At 50.4% G+C, this 24,229-nt stretch overlaps 1 protein-coding gene across 3 annotated transcripts; it reads right to left on the bottom strand.

The window, feature by feature from the left end:
* Positions 1 to 1,748: 1,748 nt before the first annotated feature.
* CREB3L3 (cAMP responsive element binding protein 3 like 3) lies at positions 1,749 to 13,685 on the bottom strand. Of its 3 annotated transcripts, none has more exons than XM_064280301.1 (11): positions 12,983 to 13,685; positions 11,799 to 11,927; positions 11,060 to 11,360; positions 9,471 to 9,589; positions 9,319 to 9,321; positions 8,498 to 8,632; positions 7,699 to 7,805; positions 5,303 to 5,371; positions 2,596 to 2,680; positions 2,242 to 2,338; positions 1,749 to 2,083 (listed from the first exon to the last, which is right to left on the bottom strand). In XM_064280301.1, exons 1-11 carry the CDS (start codon positions 13,010 to 13,012, stop codon positions 1,749 to 1,751), a joined length of 1,410 nt encoding a protein of 469 aa, XP_064136371.1. In that variant the 5' UTR covers positions 13,013 to 13,685. The 3 variants fall into 3 exon arrangements, with proteins under 3 accessions (XP_064136371.1, XP_064136372.1, XP_064136373.1); XM_064280302.1 differs by having other exon boundaries at positions 11,060 to 11,357; XM_064280303.1 differs by lacking the exon at positions 9,319 to 9,321.
* Positions 13,686 to 24,229: the final 10,544 nt, after the last annotated feature.

Below are 24,229 nucleotides of genomic sequence, written 5' to 3'. Positions count from 1 at the left end.
CTGATCAAGTGTAAAGGGAGTTTCCCTGGGGTGTGGCCTGCACCACCTTTTATAAGTGGTAAAAGGAAGGGGAAGCAAGAAGAGAGTCGCGGATCTCATACGACCAAGAAAACAGCACCAGGAGCAGAGGGCATCCTTTGCGCCCAGGGTCCCTGCGCTGGAGAAGCTCCTTGACCATGGGAAGATTGAGGACAAAGACCTTCCTTCAGAGCCGACAGAGAGAAAGCCTTCCCCTGGAGCTGACGACGTGAATTTGAACTTCGAGCCTACTAGACTGTGAGAAAATACATTTCTCTTTGTTAAAGCGATCCACTTGTGGTATTCCTGTTGAAGCAGCACTAGATGACTAAGATAGCCCTTTTAGGAAATATCTGTATGAGATCAAATTGACAACAGCACCTCAAAAGATCAGATGAGAAACTTAGGGGGCAGTGACTTTATGTTAATGGAAGAGGAACAACTCATAAAAGGAGGGTGAGAATGGTTGCACAACTTGAAAAATGTAATCAATGCCACTGAATTGTACATGTAGAAATCGTTGAATGGGTGTATGTTCTGCTGTGTGTATTCTCAACAACAAAAAGTATAAATTAAAAAAAAAAAGAGCGGAGCCAGGCACATCCCAGGGGTGCACCCCTTCTCTGCTGTGTGACCTTGGGCAGGTCTTCCCTTCCACACCTGTTTCCTCTTACTTAAAACAAGCAGGGAGTGAAGCCCAGGACCCCCAGAAAGGCGGCTGCCTCAATTCCTCAGCTCAGGGTGCCCCTTGGGACACACACCCCCTCAAGCCTCTGGGCTTCGGGCTCCAGGCGCGCCTGCGCTCAGCCGGAGACCGCTCTCCGAGGTGCTGAAGTTGAGCCTGACGCCTTGGCGGCCGCCGCGGCAACCTAGGAATCCCGGGGACCCCGCACCTCACTCTGCTTTCCCGGGCTGGCCCAGCCCCTCCCTCTGAGGCTGGGAAGCCCCAAACTCCACTTCAGCCCCCACACCTCTCCGCTTCACCGCCAGCCACGTCTGTCAAAATACTTTACTAGGGGTCACAGCAGTCTTAAAAAAAACGGGGCGGTTATGGGTCAGCAGATCCAGAGTCCAGAGCTCACCCCTTCTCTGGGGCCAGGGCTCCTGCAGTCTTCGTCGTCTCCTCCCTGTGTGCGAGGGAGGGTGGGAGAGATCGGGGGTGGGGGGATCGCTGAGACATCTGGTGTGTGTGTCTGTGTATATATATATACAGTATATGTGTGTGTGTTGGTTGTGTATCTGTGTGTGTATGTATAAACATATGTCCGTGAGTGTGTTTATGTGTGTGTGCGTGCTTCTGTGAGTGTATGTCTGTGTGTGAGTGTGTAACTGTGTCTGTGTGTATATATGTATAGATTATGTGTGTGTGTACCTGTGTGCGGATGTATAAATATATGTGTCTGTGAGTGTTTCTGTGTGTCAGTGTGTGTAGCTGTGTGTGTGTCTGTTACGTGTGTCCTCAGGGTCTGTGGCTCAGTCTGCACGTGTCTGCTTGTCTCTCTGCTCCCGGGTCCCTTGGTGTATTTCTCAGGCATTATAGCTGTCTTTGCCCTGTGTCTGCGTGAGAGTTGCTGCATGCATCCTTCAGTCCCTGGGTGTGTATCTGTGAGTTGGGGTATCCCAATCCAGGTGTCTCTGCCATGGTTTCTGCCTCATCTCTGGCCCAGTGCCAGTCACTGTTCACTGCAGGCCCCTCGGCAGAGGGGCATGGGGAACGGTCCTGGTGGCCATCACAGCTCCTCCCCTGCCGCCTCCAGCCCCACACGCCCGGGCCTGGGCCCTGTTTCAGGTGTGGCCCAGTCCAGCAGGGCGGCCGGGCCCAGCACCTCCTCCGAGTTGCCCAGCACCAGGGTGGAGTTGTCCAGGGCCAAAGTAGAGTTGCCTGGCAGCAGCGTTGAGTTATCCAGCTCTGGCGTGTCCCTGGAGCCCCAGTCTGCCCCGGGGCTGCCTGGAGACCCTTCTCGGTGTGCGCCAGCCTCGGGCTGGGGTCCTGGGTTCTCGGAGCCTGGCACAGCGTTGGGAGCCACGCGGGAGGCAGCGTCATTCTGCAGTGTTCTGGAGAAGACTGGGAGAGGGTTGGGGGGGTCACAAGGGGCAGGGTGGGGGGCTGTCCTGCTTCGCTTCCTCACCCTCCAACCACATGGAACACTGGTACTGGGTCTCCTCCTCCTCTCCCAGTTGCCGTGAGGGGTTTTGAGGACAGGGCGTTCCTGGCCCACCTACCACGCACAGGCGCGAAGTCCCCAGGGCTCTCTGCTTTGCTGGTGGCGAAAGGGCTGATGGAGGGGAGGACGATGAGGGCGAAGGAGAGCAGCAGCACCTGGCAGAGATGTGGGCCAGGTCACCCCATGCCGTCCCCTCGCCTCTTACACTCCCCCCACCCGCCACCGCCCCCTGTGAGCATGCGCAGCTCCTAGGCAGGGATCTGAGGCCAGGACCGGGCTGTGCTAGAGTGGGGCTCGAGGCTGTGCTTCTACGTAACTCCCCTCCCCGCTGTGGAGACCTGGGACCACTCCCCCTACTCTGCCTACCCTCCCCCCTCATCCAGGGTGCGGTTGGGCTGGGCGCCGGACTCACCGCTATGCAGGTGCCCGTCTGGGCAGACTTGCTAGTGGACTGGACCACGAGGGCTTGGAGTTTCTTCAGCTGCTCCAAGAGGGACCTTGGAAAGACAGGCAGACCTCGGCTGAGCCCTCCATGGCCTTGCTCCAGCTTCCTGACATTTCCAGGGTCCCCCAGCCTCTCTGATGTCCGAATTCCGTCCATCTTCCACCTACCTCATTGCTTCAACAAATTCCTCATTGGACATCCTGTCCACTTTTCTTCCACTCCTGCTTCCTTTATGCAGGTCATCTGGACACCCTCCCTTTCCTCCTCCCCCCTCCTCTTCTGCCCCCTAGAGTTCATACTCCACACAGCAGCCGTAGGGCCCTTTTCAAATGTAAATCTGCCCTTCCCATTGCCAGCTCCCTATCCTCCCAGGGCGCCCACATCACTTCAGGTAAAAGCCCAAGTCCACCACCAGGTCCCCTGTGACCTGCCCCATCACCTCCCTCCCCTCTTCTGCTCCAGCCACCCGGGGCCTCCTTGCTGTTCCTGTAACACAGAAGTACAGTGCCGCCCCAGGGCCTTTGCACAGGCTGTTCCCTGTGCCAAGCACACTGTTTTCCCAGGTCTTTGTGAAGCTGGTTCTTTCTCATCCATGAAGTCTCAAGTGTCCCCTCCTCTGAGAAGGCTTCTCTGGCCTCCTTGTTGAAAATAGCCCCATCACTCTCCAGCCCTTCACCCTGCTTTGTCTTCCAAATGTTTATTGCTATTTGAATTATCTTTTATGTATTTTTGTATTGAGTATGTTTCCCACTGGACTATGAGTTCTTTATGTTGGAGGGACTGGGCGTGCTTTGTTCACTTTTGTGGATACTTTTAGCAACATCATGATAAACTGAGGAAGGAACGAAGTTGTCACGGATTTCCTTTTACTTGGATCTACAATTAACGCACATGGAAACAGCAGTCAAGAAATCAAATGATGACCAACCTGGAGCAAAGGAGAATGAAGAACACCAAAAACAAGGTAATTATCAGCCCAAGAGACAGAAAGGGCCACATAAACCAGAGACTACATCAGCCTGAAACCAGAAGAACTGTATGGTGCCCAGCTACAACGATGACTGCCCTGACAGGGAACACAACAGAGAAGCCCTGAGGGAGCAGGAAAGCAGTGGGATGCAGACCTCAAATTCTTGTAAAAGGACCAGACTTAATGGTCTGACTGAAACTAGAAGGACCCCAGAGGTCATGGTCCCCAGACCTTCAGTTAGCCCGAGACAGGAACCATTCCCAAAGCCAACTCCTCAGTCAGGAATTGGATTTTATAGGATAGAAAATGATACTAGTGAGGAGTGAGCTTCTTGGCTCAAGTAGACACATGAGACTGTGCGGGCAGCTCCTGTCTGAAGGGAAGATGAGAAGGCAGAGGGGGTCAGAAGCTGGCTGATGGACACGGAAATAGGGGATGAAGGGGAATGTGCTGTCTCATTAGAGGGAGAGCAACTAGGAGTATATAGCAAGGTGTATATAAATTTTTGTATGAGAGACTGATTTGATGTGTAAACTTTCACTTAAAGCACAATAAAAATTAAAAAAAAAAAAGAAATCAAATGACATATTGCGTTGGGCAAAGCTGCTGCAAAAGACCTCTTTAAAGTGTTAAAAAGCAAAGATGTCACCTTGAGGACTAGAGTGTGCCCGACCCATGCCATGGTGTTTTCAATTGCCTCATAAGGATGCAAAACGAAGACAATGAATAAGAAGGAACGAAGAAGAATTGACACCGTGAATTATGATGTTGGGGAAAAATATTGAGTATACCATGGATTCCCCGAAAAACGAACAAATCTGTCGTGGAAAAAGTACAGCCAGAATGCTCATTAGAAGCAAGGATGGTGAGACTTCGTCCCACATACTTTGGACTTGTTGTCAGGAGGGGTCAGTCCCTGGAGAAGGTCATCATGCCTTGTAAACTAGACGGTCAGTGAAAAACACCAAGTCCCTCAATGAGATGGATTGACACAGTGGCTGCAACAATGAGCTAAAGCATGACAACGATTTTGAGGATGGCACAGAACTGGGCGGTGTTTTGTTCTGCTTTATATAGGGTTGCTGTGAGTCGTAATCGACAGGACAACACCTAAAAACACGGATACTTTGTTATTGCCCTGGGTAGTGCAAATGGTTAGTGCTTGACTACTAGCCAGAAAGTTGGCCGTTCGAATCCATCCACAGGTGCCTTGGAGTAAAGGCCTGGCAATCTGCTTCACAATGTCCCAGCCCTGAAAACCCTACGGAGCAGTTCTACTCTGCACACATGAGGTCACCATGAGTCAGAATCAACTCGACGGCAACGAGCAACAACTCCAAAACGGTCGCAATGCCCAGAACTATTCCTGATGCAGAGTGGATGCTCTAGAAATATTGTCTAAATAAATACTCCCTTAGAGTCACTTGCCATTCTCCACCAGCATCACGCTTCTAGCGTCAGGGCGTGTGCACAGGCCATTTCTTCCACCAGGGGCAACCTCTCCCTAGTGAACTCTGACACATCCTCCAGTGTTCCAAGTCCAAATCCCCCTCCGCTATGGAGTTTTCACTTCCTAGTGTCACAAGCTGTTACTTCCTGCTCTGCTCTGCCACTACGAGGCTCTCCCCACATCGTCCCCTTCTCCTGCGAGGGACTCTAGGGCTGGCCCTCCCCGCCCTCTGCCCTGGGGAGACCCGGACTCACAGGTTCTGCTTCTCGAGATGTAAGACCTTCCTCTGCAGCTCCTGGTTCTGGGCGGTGTAGGCAGACATTCTGCAGAGACAGTGTCATGGTAATAGTCGAAGTTGCTTGTCATCAGCTGACCCAACTGCCATCCCCCTGCGAGCGAGCCTGAGGCTAGAGAGGGGAAGTTACTGGCCCAAGTACACCCAGAAAAATTGTGATGGGGCTGGGATTTGAACTCAGGTCTACCTGGCTCCTAGGTTCATTTCTGCATTGGCGTGGGGGTTCCACTCAAGCCTGAGGCTCACGGTTGGGAATGGAATGCCAAATTCGGGCAGCAATGATTCCAGAAAATGAAATAGCACAGTGATTAGGAGTCCAAGGAGACCTGAGTTATAATCCTCACCAGCCCCATGACACTGAATCGCTCCACTTCTCTGACCTCAGTTCTCTCATCCGTAAGATGGGGAGATAATTACTATGCTCACAAAGTGGTTGGAAGAATGGTATGAGATAAAGTCTATTAGGGAGTTAGCAGATCACACTTAAGGAACAGGACAAAAGCCGTCATTCCATCTCAGGTTCTGGGGTCCAGGCTGGGGACCTCAACTTTCTCTTCTGCATCCACCTTGAATGTGGTCTTGGCACCAACTCTTCAAACGTGGGGCTGAAATGCTCAAATCAGGAAACTAGGATATGTATGAGGTGGGCATTGGGCCAGGTCTCTACCTTCAAGGCAGAGGGCATGGAATATGGGAGACAGAGATGTGAGGCCAGGGGCTGTCACTGTGTGTCACATATATGAAACCTTCAAACAAATCCTCATCTTGAAGCTTAAGACTCTCAGATCTACCATACATTTATATTTTTCATGGGATTATGTTCTCTGTTCTCCAGGAAGGTCCAGGAGGATCTGGGATTACTTTCCAGAAGTTAGCTCAAACATAGCAACCAGAGTGATCCTCCTTCTAAATAACTCATGAGAAAAGGAAGAATTCATAATATAAATCAGGGGATACCAAAGTATAATGATAATAGTACAAATAAAAATGTGTGGGATGCAGCTAACGCAATATTGAGAGGAAAATATATAGCCTTAACACAATTTAATGAGCTGAGCATACACTTTTGAAAATTAGCTAAAGAACAGCAGACGAACAACCCCCCCAAAAAAAAACACAAAAGAAGGATATAATAAAGATAAAAGTAGAAATGAATAAACTAGAAAACCAAAATATAATTGAAGGGAGGCAGAAATACTTTTTTTGAAAAGAATAATAAAATAGACAAACCTCTGGCAAGATTAAGAAAATAAAAGAGCAAAGAGAGAAGGCACAAATGAGCGACATGAGGAATTAGAAAGAGGGCAAAACGACAGATATCACCAAAAAGCCAAACCAAACCTGTTGCTGTCAAGTTGATTCTGACTCATAGCGATTCTATAGGACAGAGTAGAACTGCCCCATAGAGTTTCCAAGGAGCACCTGGTAGATTCAAACTGCTGACCTTCCGGTTAGCAGCCGTAGCACTTAACCACTATGACACCAGGGTTTCCACAGATATCACAGAGATTAAAAAAAAAATGGAGAGTACTATGAGCAATTTTGTGTCAATAAGTTTGAAATGAGCAAGTTCTTAGAGAGCCATCATATCCCAAAACTGACTCAAGAAGAAACAGAAAACCCAAATAGACCTATAACATTCAGTAAAGTTACTCTTGGTTTAAAGAGTGAGCTTACTCACTTCTTATATTTCTATTAGAGAATAAGGAGGAGCCTGTCCCCTCAATATCCTAAATGAGTTAGGAGAGAGGTGATGGGACAAGGCTTTGGTGCATGATTTATAAGTTGAGAAAGTTCTGCCTGGAATGAACTCCAGGGTGTCTTCCTCCCCTTGACCCTAAGAAGCCAGACAGCTCTGTGGACTATTACTGCTCAGACAAAGGAAGTAAGTGTCCTGTCTTTAGGCAGAGAGTCAGAACAGGGTAGGTAATACCGTGTCCTTTCTTGGCACCACATTTTGTAGGGAATAAGAATAAAAACCCATGAGACCCGTTGTCATTCAGTCCATTCCGACTCATAGTGACCCTATAGGACAGAGTAGAACTGCCCCATAGAGTTTCCAAGGAGCAGCCTCATGGATTCAAACTGCCTAACTTTTGGTTAGCAGCTGTAGCTCTTAACCACTATGCCACCGGGGTTTCCCTGGGGAATAAAGGGACCCCAGTACCCTTGCCCTGTGCCTTCTCTAGACATCTTTCTATTCCACCGTAATCAATACTAAAAATGCTCTCTCTTAGAGAAGAAAAAAAAACCTCTAATTTTGTCAAGTCTTAAAAATTGTGATCTCAGCCCTGTCACTTCCCTCCCTCTGGGGCTCAGTTTCCCCCGAGTGGACAGTCCAGGCTCCAGCATTACCGAGTCTCCAGACCATCAATATATTCCTTCTTTTTCTTCCTGCTTTCTTGGGCCGACTGTTTGTTCCGGATTTTCCGGCGGATTTTTTTCAGCACTCGCTCTTCATACTGGCAAGGGAGGTGGAGAGGAGGAAGGGTCATTGTGGATGGCGTCCTCACCCCACAACCCCATCCCACTTTTTCCATGTAAGCTATCCCAGACCCAGGGAATCGGTGTGTGGGGGGTGGAGACGGAGCAGATTCCTGATGACTCAAAAACGAGCTCTCCTCCTCCTAAATTCTTTCAGGGTCCGCAGGAGGCTCCTGAGTTCTGATAGTCTTTCCAGCTCGCCATTCCTGTTATTAACTGGTATACCAGACTTTGGGCATTGGTGCAACTGCACCACCTTGTGGCCATACCTGGGAACAGCACCTTTCCTGGGCGTCGGCCAGTACTACTGTCGGGTGCTGTCAAATTGATTCGGACTCATAGCGACCCCATTCGACAGAGTACAACTGCCCCATAGGGCTTTCTTGGCTATAATCTTTAGGACAGCAGGCCGCCAGGTCTTTTCTCCCACAGAGCAACTGGTGGGCTTGAACCACCGACCTCTTCATTAGCAGCTGAGCACTGAAAAATTGTGCCAGCAGGGCTCCTTCAGTAAAGGTTACAGCCAAGAAAACCCTATGGGGCAGTTCTACTCTGACACATGGGGTCATTATGAGTTGGAATTGAATCGATGGCACCCAACAACAACAACATGGGTAGGTAGCTCCAGGAAAGAGGGAGAAGTCCAAAGACAGGGACCCCATCGACTCACTTTGGTGAGGGGCAGCTGAGTGGGCAGGGTGATGCCTTCTTTGGCAAGCAGCTTCTTCTCATCTTCTGTCAACACCAGCTCCTGGCAGTGCCCAGCTCCAGGTCGCAGCAGGTGGGGGGCTGCCAGATGATGTTGCTATGAAGAAACCAAGGCCGTTAAGTCGGAGGCTGGAAGACCCACAGCCCCGAGCTGGTGAGCTGAGCCTCTGGGAAATAAGGAAAACATCCGATTTGAGAAAGGATCAATCAATCCACTACAGAGTCCCCACTGGCAATAGGACCCAAAACAGCCACTGCACACCTCTTTGGCCCAGGAATTCAGCTTCCAGGAATTCAGGCTACAGATAGCCTTATAAATGCACGAAATGGTGTACGGACAAAGTTATTCATTCTTCCGACAAAGAGCCATTCAGCAACCATTTATTGAGCACCACTACGTGCCAAGAGGGCATCGGTGGTGCAGTGGCAGAGCTCTTGCCTGCCGTGTGGGAGACTGGGGTTCGATTCCCAGCCAACGCACCTCACGCACGGCCACCACCCATTTGTCAGTGGAGGCTTGCATGTTGCTAGGATGCTGAACTTCCATACTAAGGCAGACTAGGGGAAAAGGCCTGGAGATTGACTTCTGAAAACCATCCACTGGGTCACAACGGTCCGATCCTTAAGTGATCATGGGGATGGCGCAGGAACGGGCAGTGTTTCGTTCCATCGTGTACGGAGTCGCTATGAGTCAGGCCAACTTGACAGCAGCTAACAACAGCTACTACTGTTAGTAACGCCCTGGCCCAGGAGATAGAGAGCCCAGGACTGGAGCCTACTGACTTGCTTTGGGCATGACCAAGTGTGAATTCCGGCCCCTCTCTGTGACTCAGTTTTCCCTCTCTGAAACGGGGAGATTGATTGGAGCTTCACAAACCCTAGCAGCCCTCCCAGCTCGTGTTCTGGGGGGGGTGTTGGGGGTGGGGGACGCTCACCAGGTCCCCGCTATTGCCAGAGAGGAGGAGCTCCTTCACGGTGAGGTTGTAGCGTGGGAGTGAGTCTGACAGCTCCGTCCTCTCCTCAGGATAGAGGCATCCTTGTGGGCTCCACATGTCTGATCAGCGCAGGTGCGAACAGAGACGGAGAGGGTGTCAGGTGGGAGGCCTGAGCTCTCAGCTTCCCCCTCCTCCTCCTCCAGGAAGGCTCATTGATTGAGACTCAGCTCCCAACTCCTCCTCCTCCTCCAGGAAGACTTCCTGACTGAACTCCCATCTCCTCCTCCAGGGGGGCTCCCTGATTGAGCTCCAGCTCCCTACTTCTCCTCCTCCAGGAAGGCTCCTTGATTGAGCCCTCAGCTTTCCTTTCATCCTCCTCCAGGAAAGCTGTCACGATTGGACCTCCAGCTCCCACCACCACCTCCTCCTCCAAGAAGACTCCCTAATTGAGCCCTAATGCCCAACTCCACCTCCAGGAAGGCCCCCTCATTGAGCCCCCCAGCTCCCACCCCTCTTCCTCCAGGAAGGCTCTCTGATCGAGCCCTGGCTCCCTCCTCCTCCAGGAAGACTCCTTCATTGAGCCCCCACCTCCCACCTCCTCCTCCTCCAGGAAGGCTCCCGGATTGAGCCCCAGCTCCCACCTCCTACTCCTCCAAGAAGTCTCACTGATTGAACCCCACCATGCTTAGCACTTGGGGACTTGCCTTTTAGCGGAACTTGGGGTCCCCAAGGCCTGAGCTGAAAAGGACAGCCCTAATCAGTGCCTCAGTTTCCCCTCTGCTATAAAAGGGGAACCTAAATCCATCAGGGCACATCTTGTCTGTCCCACAAGATCAAAGGAGGAGCAGGGACATTACCATGAGACCCACTGCCAACCCTGGAGGGAGTGGCTGTTATTGAAGCCAGGCCTTATCTCCTCCGTGGGGCAGGGATGAGGTCTGATTCACCCCTTCCTGACTCCCTCCTCCCTGGCGCCTGGCACCCAATAGGCAGCTCCAAGCACACAATCCAGACGGGGCTGAACTGTGTGACCCTGGGTAAGTCACTGTACCTCTCTGAACCTCGGTCTCATCAACTCTACAATGGGACCAGAGGTCCTATCTCAAAAGTAAGGCTTGAGGGACAAAGGCCGTACCAGGAGCCACCCATCTCCAGCCAGGGGCTCTGTGCCTGGTACACCATGGGTACTCAACCAGTACTCCTGGAGTAAATCATTACTGACCTTCTGGGTCAGTAACATAACATCTTCTGCAGGAGTTCCCATTCCCCCACTCCAGGAGGAGTACCCTGAGCCCTGGGACATCAAAACGTCTCATACTGTTAGAGCACTTACTATGAGCCAGACACGGGAGGACAGACGAGGGAGACACGTCCCTGCCTCCTGAGGTAACCAGCATGGTCCCCCCGGTGTCTGAGCCAGCCTGCCTGGGTTATACCCTAGCTCTGTGATTCTGGGTTCCACCTCACGGGGACTCAGTTATACCACCTGAAAAATGGGCCCACAACAGCACCCATCTCACAGGGCAGTTATGAGCATACAGTGTTCAGAAGAGAGTGAGAGTGCTGGGCAATTGCACAGCAGAACTTACCCAGGTCTATGGCCACGGAGGCCTCGGGCACTGGTGTCACTGGCCCCAGGGGCCTGGAGGGGCAGGGGTAGCCAGGATGATAGGAGGGGCACAGCCCCTTGCCAGGCTCAGTGGGGTGGCAGCCAACAGGGGTGTTGGGAGGTCCATTTCGTGGAGGGGTGTCTTGGGGGTCAGAGGGCAAGTCTTCGGAGATACCACTGTCACTGGCCGCAGGGGACCAGAGCGGGGAGCTGGGCACCGAGTCTCCAGAGCCCAGGATGGAGGTGATGAAGTCACTGGGGTCGGGGTCCAGCCGGACCTGCTGGGTGGGGGCAGCAATGAGCAGGGAGACCTCTAGCCTGGTGCCTCCTCTGCTCTAGACATGCTGTGTGCCCTGTGCATGCCTCAGTAGTCCTTCCTGCAAGATGCAGCTCAGGCCCTTTCCTCTCAGGGACAGTTTGAACTCGGGCTTGAACACAATAATCTAGCACGGCACCACCAAGGCCACGTTGAGGCACGAGCCCTGAGTTTCAGTTTGAACTCAACTCCAAATCACTGTGTGACCCTGAACAAGTTATCGCCCTTCTCTGGACCTCAGTTTCCCCACCTGTAAGAAGAGCTGATGCAACCTGCCCATTGGAGGAGCTGAGTGGTTCAATGCATAAAGGCTGAGGAGACCAGAGTGAGTTTTGACTTTCCCAGTGCCTCAGACCAGAGTCCAGGGCTCAGGGGCCTGGGGCATCTGGAGTAGGGGCCTCACCTGGTCCTCAGGGTGGTCCCAGTTCTCGCCCAACTCTACGTGTCTCAGGATGCCGTCCTGCTGGTCGAAAAGGAGATCCAGGAGCTCCAGGCTGTCCATGGGACCCGTGGGACAGGTGGGGGAAGCCATCTAGGGCAGGGAGGGGACAGGCGTGAGGGCCATCGGCCTCCTCACCTCCCCACCTCCCATGCACCCACTGCCCTGAGCACCTGCCAGCCCCCAGGTGGGCCACCCACTGCCCCTTGCTGAGCCTTCATCTCCACGTAGGCACTGGGGTGGGCCAGGGGTCTGGGAATCTCAGGGGCATGAGAGCCAATTCCTTTAGCAGCTGCTGGTCTCCACTGTGAAGAACTGCCCATCCACAAGTACCAAGAAGTAAAGCTATGTGCAGGAGTCCCTGCTGGCGCAAATGTTTAAATGCTCTGCTGCTAATCAGAAGGTTGGCAGTTCAAACCCACCCCAGCAGCTCCTCGGGAGAAAGACCTGGCGAGCTGCTCCTGTAAAGATTAACCAAAGACCAAACCCACTGCCAGCAAGTCGATTCATAGCGACGCTATAGGACAGAGCAGAACCGCCCCATAGGATCTCCAAAGGCTGTAAACCTTGATGGAAGCAGCCTGCCAGTCTTTCTCCCGAGGAGCCACCGGCTGGGTTCAAAGTGCCGACATTCAGGTTAGCAGCCGAGCACTTTAACCACTGTGCCACCAGGGCTCCTTGCCATAAAGACTCCAAGCCAAAACCAAACTCTTTGCTGTGGAGTCGATTCCAACTCATAGCAACCCTATAGGACAGAGTAGAACTGCTCCATTGGGCTTCCAAGGAGCGGCTGGTGGATTTGAACTGCCGACCTTTTGATAAACAGCTGAGCTCTTAATCCCTGTACCACCAGAGCTCCTTTCTGTAAAGCTGACAGCCTAGGAAACCCCGTGGGGCAGTTCTATTCTGTCACATGGGGTCGCTATGAGTCGAAATTGACTCCAAGGCACCCAACTACAACAAAATCAACATGGCCTATTCCCATGAGGCTGATCAGCCAGCCCTCCGATGTCTGCCCGAGATCCCCCTCCTGGGGGGCAGGGGTTCCGAGAGGATAAGCACTGCCCCAGACGGGAGGCAAGATTTCTGGCATGGTTTTCTCTCTCTGGGCTTCAGTCTTCCCACCTCTTCAATGAGGGTAAGCTCACCTTTCCAGAAGCTGCTAAATCCCCATTCATGAGCCCAGCTCTTCCACCAGCCACTTCCCAGGTCTCTGCTTGGAGGTGGCACCCACCCCACAACCAGCGCTGCAGGGCCAGCTCACTCCTCTCTGTGGCTCTGTCCCCACCCTTAAGGATGCTGAAATAGTCCCCCCAGAACTCCCAGCCCACCTCCAGGTGCTGATTGGTGAGCAGGGCGAATGGACAGGGTTAAGGGCCAGTGACATTGGACGGACTGGGGAGGGGGAGGAGAGACCATTATCGGTGTTTTGTGCTTTTCCAGCTGGCAGTGGGCAAAGGCCAAAGTCTGGGATGCCTCAGCTCTGCCTTGACCTCTCCCCTACTTTCGGGACAGCTTCTTTCCGAGTCGCCGGACTTTGGGTTCCAGGGTGGCCCAGGGCTGCTGGACGGTTTGTCTACTCCCAGCACAGAAGGGATCCAAAAGAACCACCCAGCCCTTTGCTGGGGCCGTTCTTTCTGCTGGGAATGCCCTTTCCCCATCCAAACTGTCAACCCCCTGCCCACCCTCTAAGGCCAGCTAGAATGCCACCCACAAGTCCTCCACGGCCAAATCCCCACAATCAATTCCTTCTAGAATCTTCTATTGTATTAAGCCAAACTTGTTCCCTCTTCATGGCCTTTGCACTTGCTGTTCCCTCTGCAAGGAACTCCCCCAGCTGACCTCCCACCCTGCCCCCAGCTCTGTTCCCCTGGTGCTATGCACACATAGCTTGTGAGCTGTCCTGAAGTCAGGTTCTGATTCATGGCGACCCCTGTGTGCAGGGTAGAGCTGTGCTCCACAGGGTTTTCAAAGCTGTGACCTTTCGGAAGCAGATCACTAGCCCTTTCTCCCTAGCCTGTCTTAGCCTGGAAGCTCTGCTGAAACCTGTCCCTGGTGGGTGACCCTGCTGGTATTTAAAACGCCGGGGGCATAGCTTCCAGCATCACGGCAATACGAAGGCCACTAGAGCAGGACGTGCTGACAGACAATGCTGTTGCTTTTAGTTGCCACCAAGTCATTCCAGCTCATGGTGACCCCACGTGATCTTCTGTAAGCAGACTGACAGGCCTTTCTTCCGAGGCATCGCTGGTGGCGTTGCTGTTGTTAGGTGCCATCGAATCAGTTCCGACTCAGAGCGACCCTACGTACAACAGAACAAAACTCTGCCCAGTCCTGCACCATCCTCACCATCGTTGTTACACTTGAGCCCATTGTCGCGGCCACTGTGTCAGTCCAGCTCACTGAGGGTCTTCCTCTTTTTCACTGACCCTCTACTTTACCAAGCATGATGTTCTTCTCCAGGGACTGGTCCCTCCTGATATCATGTCCAAAGTACATGAGACGAAGCCTCTCCATCCAGGCTTCTAAGGCGCATTCTGGCTGCACTTCTTCCATGCAGATTTGTTCCTTCTTCAGGCAGTCCACGGTGTATCCAATAGTCTCCGCCAACACCACAATTCAAAGGTGTCAATTCTTCTTCGGTCTTCCTTATTCATTGTCCAGCTTTCTCACGCATATGAGGCGACTGAAAAAACCATGGCTTGGGTCAGGCACACCTTCGTCTTCAAGGTGACATCTTTGCTTTTTAACACTTTAAAGAGGTCTTTTGTAGCAGATTTGCCGATGTAAATTACAGGTGCCTCTAATCCAGAAAAAAACAAAAAAAATTTTTTTTTCTTCTAGGTGGGTTCAAACTGCCAGCTTTTCAGCCAGTGGTGGGGCCCTTATACATCTGTGCCGCAAGGGGGTCCTGTGCAGAGCTTACTTCCTGGTGTTTGTGGCTGGGCTGTACTTCAGACAGAAGACCGCACCCCCCAGCCCTGCCTCCTCATCACATCATTTTGTTAATTAAACCCCTAGCACCGTTTGAAATGTCCTTTATTGTCTTCTTCTCCACCCCACCCCAGCATGTGAACGCCTCGTTGTTGTGTGCCATGGATCGATTCGGAGATTTGATTCTGACTCACAGTGACCCCAAGTGACAGAGCAGAACTGCCTATGGGGCCTCCTAGGCTGTCACCGTTACTGGAGCCAATCACGAGCTCTTTCTCCTGCAGAGCCACTGGGTGGGTTGGAACCACCAACCTTTAGGTTAGTAGCTGAGTGCTTAACCATTATACCACCAGACCTCCTTCCTAATGCCTTAGGGGCTGGCACAGAGTCTGTCTTGTTCACTCTGGATCCCCCATGTCTGGGAAAACACCTGGTATGCAGTAGGTGCTCAGTGGGCTCATGCTGCACTGAGCCTTCTGTGTGCTGGGCACACCAAAAGGCGAGGTTTAAGCGGAGATCTCGAAAACACCCTCCTTACCCTTCAGAAATTCACATCCAGGTTTATATTTCTCAACAGACTAGTTGTCATTTATTAGGGTAACAAGAATTTAACAAGGGCCTACTGTGTGTCAAGGAGTCCCTGGGCAGGGCATACAGTGAGTGTGCTCAGCTGCTAACTGAAAGGTTGGCTGTTGGAGTCTACCCAGAGGCACCAGGTAGAATGGCCTGGAGACCTACTTCCGAAAATCAGCCTATGACAAAAGTAGAGTATATTTCTACTCTGACACCCATGGGTCGCCATGCGTAGAAATTGAGTCTGCGGCAACGGGTGGTAACTACATGCCGGGCCCTTGTTGGATAAACGAAATCTAGCAAAGACCCATGTTACAGCAGCCGCCCCTCAGGGGACATTAGCAATGTCTAGAGACATTTCTGGTTGTTACAACTGGGTCAGGGGGGTGCTACGGGGCTCGAGTGGGTAGAGACCAAAGGTACTTCCTGCTTGATCCCCCTCCGGTGTGCAGGACAGCCCCCACTGCAAAGAACGATCTGTCCTCAGAAGGCTGACAATGGGGAACCCAAGGTCGGTAAGGGGAGAGGGTTGACACATCGTTGGGTTGGCAACCAATGTCACTAAACCATAAGTGTATTGATTGTTTAAAGAGAAACTAATCTGCACTGTGAACCTTCACCTAAAGCACAATAAAAATAAATAAATAGAAAAAAAAATTTTTTAAATGACCTGTCACCAAATGTCATCAGTACCAAGACGAAGACAATCTGTTACAGTAACTGTCCCTTCTGTTGTTTTTTCCCCCAATTGCCCTCAAGTCAATGCCAACTAATGGTGGCCCCACGTGTATCAGAGTAGGACTGTGCCCCACAGTGTTTTCAGTGGCTGATTTTTTTTTTTTTAATAATTTTTATTGAGCTTTAAGTGAACGTTTACAAATCAAGTCAGTCTGTCACATATAAGTTTATATACACCTTACTCCATACTCCCACTTACTCTCCCCCTAATGAGTCAGCCCTTCCAGTCTCTCCTTTCGTGACGATTTTGCCAGTTTCTAACTCTCTCTACCCTTCCATTTCCCCTCCAGACAGGAGATGCCAACACAGTCTCAAGTGTCCACCTGATACAAGTAGCTCACTCTTCATCGGCATCTCTCTCCTACCCACTGTCCAGTCCCTTCCGTGTCTGATGAGTTGTCTTTGGGAATGGTTCCTATCCTGGGCCAACAGAAGGTTTGGGGACCATGACCGCTGGGATTCCTCTAGTCTCAGTCAGACCATTAAGTCTGGTCTTTTTATGAGAATTTGGGGTCTGCATCCCACTATTCTCCTGCTCCCTCAGGGGTTCTCTGTTGTGCTCCCTGTCAGGGCAGTCATCGGTTGTGGCTGGGCACCATCTAGTTCTTCCGGTCTCAGGATGATGTAAGTCTCTGGTTCCTGTGGCCCTTTCTGTCTCTTGGACTCATAGTTATCTTGTGACCTTGGTGTTCTTCATTCTCCTTTGATCCAGGTGGGTTGAGACCAATTGATGCATCTTAGATGGCCGCTTGTTAGCATTTAAGACCCCAAACGCCTCAGTGGCTGATTTTTTGGAAGTAGATTTCCAGGCCTTTCTTCCGAGGTGCCTCTGGGTGGACTCGAACCTCCAACCTTTTGGTTCATAGCCAAGCACGTTCACAGTTTGTATCACCCAGGGACTCCCCCATCCTTCTGGTTACTGGCATGACTACCTTCTTCTCGGACTCCGGGTTTCTCTTGTTTCCTTTTCAACCGCTCTCTGTGGGATTTTGAGGGAGTCTGTTTGGTTTGGCTGGGCTTTAGTGATCCCAGTCATAATATTTATTCAGTATTACAGGGCAGGCATTTTTCCAAGGCAGTCTGTAGGTAAGTTTATAAAGTAGCGAAGATTGACTTCTGGACTTCTGTTTGCTCCCTCTCTCCTCTCCCTCTTTTATGGCTCTCAGGAGCTCTGGTGCCCTTGGGACCACAGTCTCTTCCTCTTATCCAAACCTGCCGGGAGAAAGGACATGATGTTAGTCATTTGCACCTTGACGAGGATTTGCACCGCCACTCGTCTGTCAGTGTGTCGTACTGTAGTGGCTTACACGTTGCTGCAATGCTGGAAGCTGAATCTGTACGTAGACCAAGAAAGAGGCAGTCCTTGGAACAGAATAAGGGGATACCACACCATTTAAAATCAGGAAAGATGTGCGTCAGGGTTATATTCTTCACCATACTTAGTCAATCTGTATGCTGAGTTAATGGACTATTCGAAGAAGAACATGGCTTCAGGGTTGGAGGTCTTGCCAGTGTCCATCTAAGATACAACCATTGGTCTCTACTCTTTCAGAGCAAAAGAGAAATAAGGAAACCAAAGGCTTAGAGGAGAAAGTAGTCTACAGGACTAAGAGTCAACACAAACCAGGGCCTTATCTACCCTGAGACCAGAGGAGCTAGATGGTGCCGGGCCACCACTACCAACCCTTCTGATCAGGACAACAATAGATGGATCCTGACAGAATAAGAGAAAAATGTGGAACAAAATCTCAAATTCCTAAAAAAAAAAATAAAAGAACAAACAGAGTTACTGGACCGGTTAAGTCTGGAGGACTCCCTGAGACCATTGCCCTGAGATGCTCTTTAAACCTTGAACCAATACTAGCCCCTGAGGTCATCTTGTAGCTAAATAACAGATTGGCTCACACACACACACAAAAAGAATATCTCCCATGAATACTGTGCTCCTTTAAAAAATCATATTTATGAGACCAAACAGTCAACAGCTACTTTAAAACAAAAATAAGACTGTAAGGGGGAAACTAGATCAATGGAAATGGAACAACCGGAATGGAAATATTGAGAATATTCACGCATTGTAAAGAATGGTCACCAATGTCACTGAACAATTTCCTTAGAAATTGTTGAACGGGAACCTAAACTTCTGTATAAACCTCCATCGAAAACACAATACAATATTATTTTAGAAAGTATTCATCAATGGGGGATTACTTGAGACTCAGATGCACTCACATCAGGGATGTTATGTAGTAAGAAAATGAACGGAGATTTTCTCCAAAATACAAGGTTAAGTCAATGTTTCTCAACTTTTTTTCATTATTGTCGCCCTAAATTTTTTAAAGAGTGGGTCAGTGGTAGAGTCCTCCCCTTCCGTGCAGGAGACCTGGGTTCCTCTCTTGGCCAGCGCCCCTCATGCGTGGCCACCACCCGCCTGTCAGTGGAGGCTTGTATGTTGCTAGGATACTGAACGGGTTTCAGCAGAGCTTCAAAACTAAGACGGAGTAGGAAGAAAGGCTTGGTGATTGACTTCAGAGAATTAGCCAATGAAAACCCTGTGGATCCCGAGGGTGCAATTCAACACCAGTCACGGGGATGGCGCAGGACTGGGCAGCCCTTTGTTCCATTGTGAGGAGGGGGGGCAACAACAACAGTGAAGAGAACGAGGATGGTTTATGTATCGATATGAAGTGACGAGCAGAATGTCTTCCAAAGGTAACTGCAATACTATCTCCCATCCCCCATGCTCTTCTTACAAGGCGATCCCAACACTTTTCCCAAAGACAGCTGAGGTCTACCTCCCCTTCCCTTCAAACTGGGATGGCTATTGTGACTATTTCAACAGAGGATGGCAGAAGTGAAGTTATGTGACTCCTGAGACAGGATCATAAAAAGTGATGCACCCACCTTCTGCCTTGTTCACCGAAATATTCACTCTTTTTTTTTTTTTAAATCGTGGTAAATATCTAGGTAACAAAACATCTGCTATTCCTACAGTCTTCCCGTGTATAGGTCAGTGACATTCATTATGTTCATCATTTGGGACATGCACTCTTGAAGCCTTCAGTTGCCATGTAAACTGTCCAATGGCTCTGAGGCAGCCATGTTGGAAGGAAGCACAAGGTTACCTAGGCAGACAGGCCACATGGAGAGGCTGTAAGGTTACATGAGGAAAGAGAGACCACATGAGCAGCTACCCTACCCAGAACCCCTCGATCAAGCTCTTCCCAAATTCCCAAACCTTCAGAAACCATTGCTGTCACTGTTAGTTGTTAGTTGCCACCAAGTCAATTTAAACTCATAGCGATATCATGTGAGTCAGAGCAGAACTGAGCTCCACAGGGTTTTCAAGGCTGTGAGCTTTCAGAAGCAGCTCACCAGGCCTTTCTTCCAAGGTACCTCAGGGTGGGTTTGAACTGCTGGTACTCAAGCACTTAACTGTTTGTGCCACCCAATGACCATAAGTGATAAAAAAATGATTGTTGGGTTTTTTGTTTTTTTTTGAAGTTTATGTTCCCAATCACTGAGGTAGTGAAGAGCAATTGAGTATGCCCTTTTTCTTGATGAAAAAAAAAAAAAATGGACATGGGATGCGCTTCTCTACCTTCTTCACGAGAAGACATGGATCCTGATTTAAACTTTTCGTCATGAATCATCCTCCTGACCATTCACACTGTGGTCTACATTTTTGTTTTCCTTTTCTAGTAAGGGCTTTTTTTTTTTTTTTGTGGCAAAATATATGTAACAAAACTGTTGCCATTTTATCTGTTTTTAGCACACAACTTGGCCCCCCTAATGACACTCAACATGTCCAACCATCGCCACTATCTATTTCCTAAACGTTTCATCACGCCAAACAGAAACCCCGCGGCCATTAAGCAATCAATCCCCATTTCCTCCTCCCCCAGCCCCCGTAACCTCTGAGCTACTTCCTGTCTCTACGCATTTGCCTATTCTAGATATTGCACACAAGTGGGCTCACACGATTCTTGTCCTTTTGTGGGTGACTAATTTCACTTAGCATAGGTTCATCCGTGTCGTAGTGTCCTTTTACGGCTGAATAATACCACATCGTATGGTGCTAAGGAGTCCTGGGGGAGCAGTGGTTAAAGTAACTGACTGTTCACCGAAGGGTCAGTGGTTCGAAGCCACCAGCGGCTTCATAGGAGAAAGACATGGCAATCTCCTTCCATAGAGATTTACAGCCTTGGAAGCCCTACGGGGTCGCTATGAGTCGGAATCGACTTGATGGCAGTGGGACTATCACATTGTACCATCTACCACTTTCTGCTTACCCATTGACCTGTTGACAGACATGTGGGTTGTTTTCACCTGTTTGCTATTGTGAATAGTGCTGCAATGAACATTGGTGTACAAGTACCTGAGTCCCTATTTTCAAGTCTTTGGGTTATATACCTAGGGGTGGAATTGCTGGGTCATAGGGTAATCCTATGTTTAATTTTTTGAGGAACTGCCAAACTATCTGCACCTGTGGCTACACTTCCTGGATTTTAAGCCAGTAAATTTTGGGGGCGATTTTTTACATTAAAAACAAGCCAGCCAGCAAGCAAACAAACAGAATAAGTGGTCTCCAATATATGCTGTTAAATATAAAGGGCAAGTATTTGAGAATAGAACCTTGAATAGAAGCAGTGCCTTGCCAACCCATACTGGAGGCTGAGATAAAAAGAAAAATGCGTGTCCCTGTAAACTTAGCTGCTAGCCTAAAGGTTGGCCGTTGGAACCCACTCAGGGGTGCTGCAGAAGAAAGGCCTGGCAATCTACTTCCATAAAGATCATAGCCAAGAAAATGGACAGGAGCAATTCTACTCTGTAACACACGAGGCTGCCATGAGTCACAATTCACTCAATGGTGACAGGTTTGGTTTTTGGTATATACACCTAACCAACTATCCTCCCATAGGCTGAACGAAGAGGAGAAAGTAAATAAAAGCTCAGCAATCAAACATGTCTTTACATAAACCTCCACGTTGCCCAACCTGTTCACGTACCATTGTCAACCCTCATAAACACAGCGACTGTGCAAGTCCGGGAACTGCAGGCTTGTCCCACGGTGTAAGGGTGGGAGGGGGGCTTTTCACTGTTTACTCATTCATACCTTCGGAATTATGAGCCACGTGGATATTTATCTATTCAAACGATACGTTAATTCTATTTTTAAGTTTATAACATAATAGTAACAACGATCACAGTAATGCTAATCATGTTGTCGTTAGCTGCCACTGGTTTGGCTTTGACTCACGGCAACCCCACGTAAAGCAGAACAAAGTGTTGCCCAGTCCCGCACCATCTTCAGGATCGTGGTATGTTCAAGTCCACTGTTGGAGTGCCTGGGTGGAGCAAAGAGCTAAGCGCTCGACTGTTCCCCAGAAAGCTGGCGGCTGGAACATGCCCGGAGGCCCCTCAGAAGACAGTCTGGTTCCAAAAGGTCCCAGCCTTGAAAACCCTATGGAGCACCATTCTACCCTGCACACATAAGGTCACCATGAGTCATACTTGACGGCAAGTAACAGCAATTGTTGTGACCCCTGTGTATTTTGAATGCCTTCCAACCTAGGAGACTCATCTCCCAGCACGGTATCGAACAACGTTCTGTTGTGACCCGTAGGGTTTTCATTGTTTGATTTTTTGGAAGTAAATCACCAGGCCTTTCTTCCTTGTCTGTCTCAGTCTGGAAGCTCTGCTGAAACCTGTCCGCCGTGGGTGACCCTGCTGGTATTTGAAATACCAATGGCATAGCTTCCAGCATCATAGCAACACAACGGTAGGGCAGTTTAGATTAATAATAATAAAAAAAAAACCTATTGCCGTGGAGTCGATTCCAACTCATAGCAACCCTACAGGAGAGAGTAGAAGCGCCCCACAGAGTTTCCAAGGAGCGCCTGGTAGATTTATGCTTTTAACATTGATCTTACTCTTACTTTCTACTTTTTTAATGTAGCTGCCAGAAAATTTAAAATTCCACATGGTATTTCTATTGGAGAGCACTGAGTTAGAGGCAGGACCTGGGTTCAAATCCTACCTCTGCCACTTGTGACTTTAGACAAGTGACCTTGCTTCCTCATGCCTCAGTTTTCTCATCTGTGAAATGGGGCATGGAGGATCTACTTCACCAGGTTGTCGGGAAGATTAGATCAATGAAAACATGTAAAGCACTTATATCCCACGGACTACCTGAAGAGCCAACACATCCGTCTCAGAGAAGTACAGCCAAAAGGCTCCTTAGAAGCAAGGACGGTGAGACTTCGTCTCACATACTTTGGACATGTTATCAGAAGGACATGATGCTTGGCAAAGTGGCCCACGCATTGAAAATCCATTGCTGTCGAGTTGATTCCAACTCGTAGCGACCCTATAGAACAGAGTAGAACTGCTACATAGAGTTTCCAAGGTGGATTCGAACTGCTGACCTTTTGGTTAGCAGCCGTAGCACTTAACCACTACGTCACCGGGATTTCCTGGTAAAGTGGAGGGTCAGCGAAAAAGAGGAAGACCCTGAAGAAGATGGATTGATACAGTGGTTGCAACAACGGGCTCAAACATGGCAATGATGGTGAGAACGGTACAGGACTGGGCAGTGTTTCCTTCTGTTGTACATGGTGTCGCTATGAGCCAGACCCGGCTCCGATGGCACCTAACAACAACAAAGTACTTGTAAGGGACTTCTGCACAGTGTTGGGTGGCAAAATCCAGCAGACTTTGTGGTTGCTGTTATGATCGGTAAGGCTTATGTCACACACCGGTCCCCGTGACGCTCAGGGGATGCTGCCTGTCCCTTTCTGATTGCCTTGGACCACCCCCATTTTGCACAGGAAGAGAGAGGGTACAACCAAGGGACCTGACTCACATGGTCAGTGGTGAGTCAGCCACAGCGCCAGACAACGCCTGGTCCTCTGCTCCAGATGGGGGCTTGCCCCTTATCACAATGTCACCTCCCCATTCCTTTGGCTGCTTGCCCGAGGATTCTCCCCCATGTCCCTCTTGGGCTGATTCTGGGGGACAAGGCACCAGGGACTGAGAAGCAGTAGCTTTTTGAGTGGGTCCTTCCTTCTCCCCTTTCCCCTGTTTCTCCTCCCCCTCCCCTCCCCTTCCCCCTCCCCCTCCCCTCTCCTTCCCCCTCCCCCTCCCCTCCCCTTCCCCCTCCCCCTCCCCTCCCCTTCCCCCTCCTCCTCGGGAACCCTCTCCTTGGGGTACAGCCAGGCAGTGAGTAAAGCTCTCGTGACTAGGGCGTGGCAGGGGAAGGCGGGGGACTGGCGGTGCTGGGGGACTCTGACCCACCTGTTGGGCAATGCCCGCAGATTAGAACTCAACCCTTGCGCCTGCGCAGTTTTCTCTCCTCCTACCTGTGGGCCCGGGCGCGTCCAGGAAGTGCTGGCCTCGGCTCAGCCCTGCGGGTGAAGAGGGGAGGATCGAACTGGGGATTTCGGATGCCATGAGGGAGGAGAAGTTGAGGAGAGGGCGGTCCTAAAGCTTGAAGGACGTCATGCCCGAGAATTCGCTCACTCATTCCTTCCTGTAACCCGTACTTGTCGGTGTTTCCCAGGAACTGAAAGGAGCCCTGGTGGCGCAATGGTTAGGCGCTTGGCTGCTAACCAAAAGGTCGGTGGTTCAAATCTGCCCTGAGGCTCCATGGCAGAAAGACCTGGCAATGTGCTCCCGTAAAGATTACAGCCAAGAAAACCCTATGGGGCAGCTCTACTCTGTTAGATGGGGTCGCTGTGTGTTGGAAGTGACTTGATGGCACCCAACAACAGGAGCCTTGGTGGTGCGTTGGTTAAGCGCTTGTCTGCTAACCAAAAGGTCAATGTTTTGAGCCCACCAGCTGCTCTGAGGGAGAAAGATGTGTAGTCTGCTCCCATAAAGATTACAGCCTTCCTAGGGGCTGGTTCTTCTCTGTCCTACCGGGTCCCTATGAGTCGGAATGGACAGCGGTTAAAGAGCGTGGCTGCTGACGAAAAGGTCAGCAGTTCAAATCAACCAGCCGCTCCTTGGAAACAGGGCAGTTCTACTCTGTCCTAGAGGGTCGCTAGGAGTCGGAATTGCCTCAGTGGCCATGGATATTTTATTTAACAACAACAGCCAGGAACTGAGGACTCAGCAGAGAACACAGGAGACAACACCCCACCACCACC

This window comes from Loxodonta africana, chromosome 3 (assembly GCF_030014295.1).
Source record: "Loxodonta africana isolate mLoxAfr1 chromosome 3, mLoxAfr1.hap2, whole genome shotgun sequence".
Taxonomy (NCBI): domain Eukaryota; kingdom Metazoa; phylum Chordata; class Mammalia; order Proboscidea; family Elephantidae; genus Loxodonta; species Loxodonta africana.
This window is presented reverse-complemented; position numbering and strand designations above follow the sequence as displayed.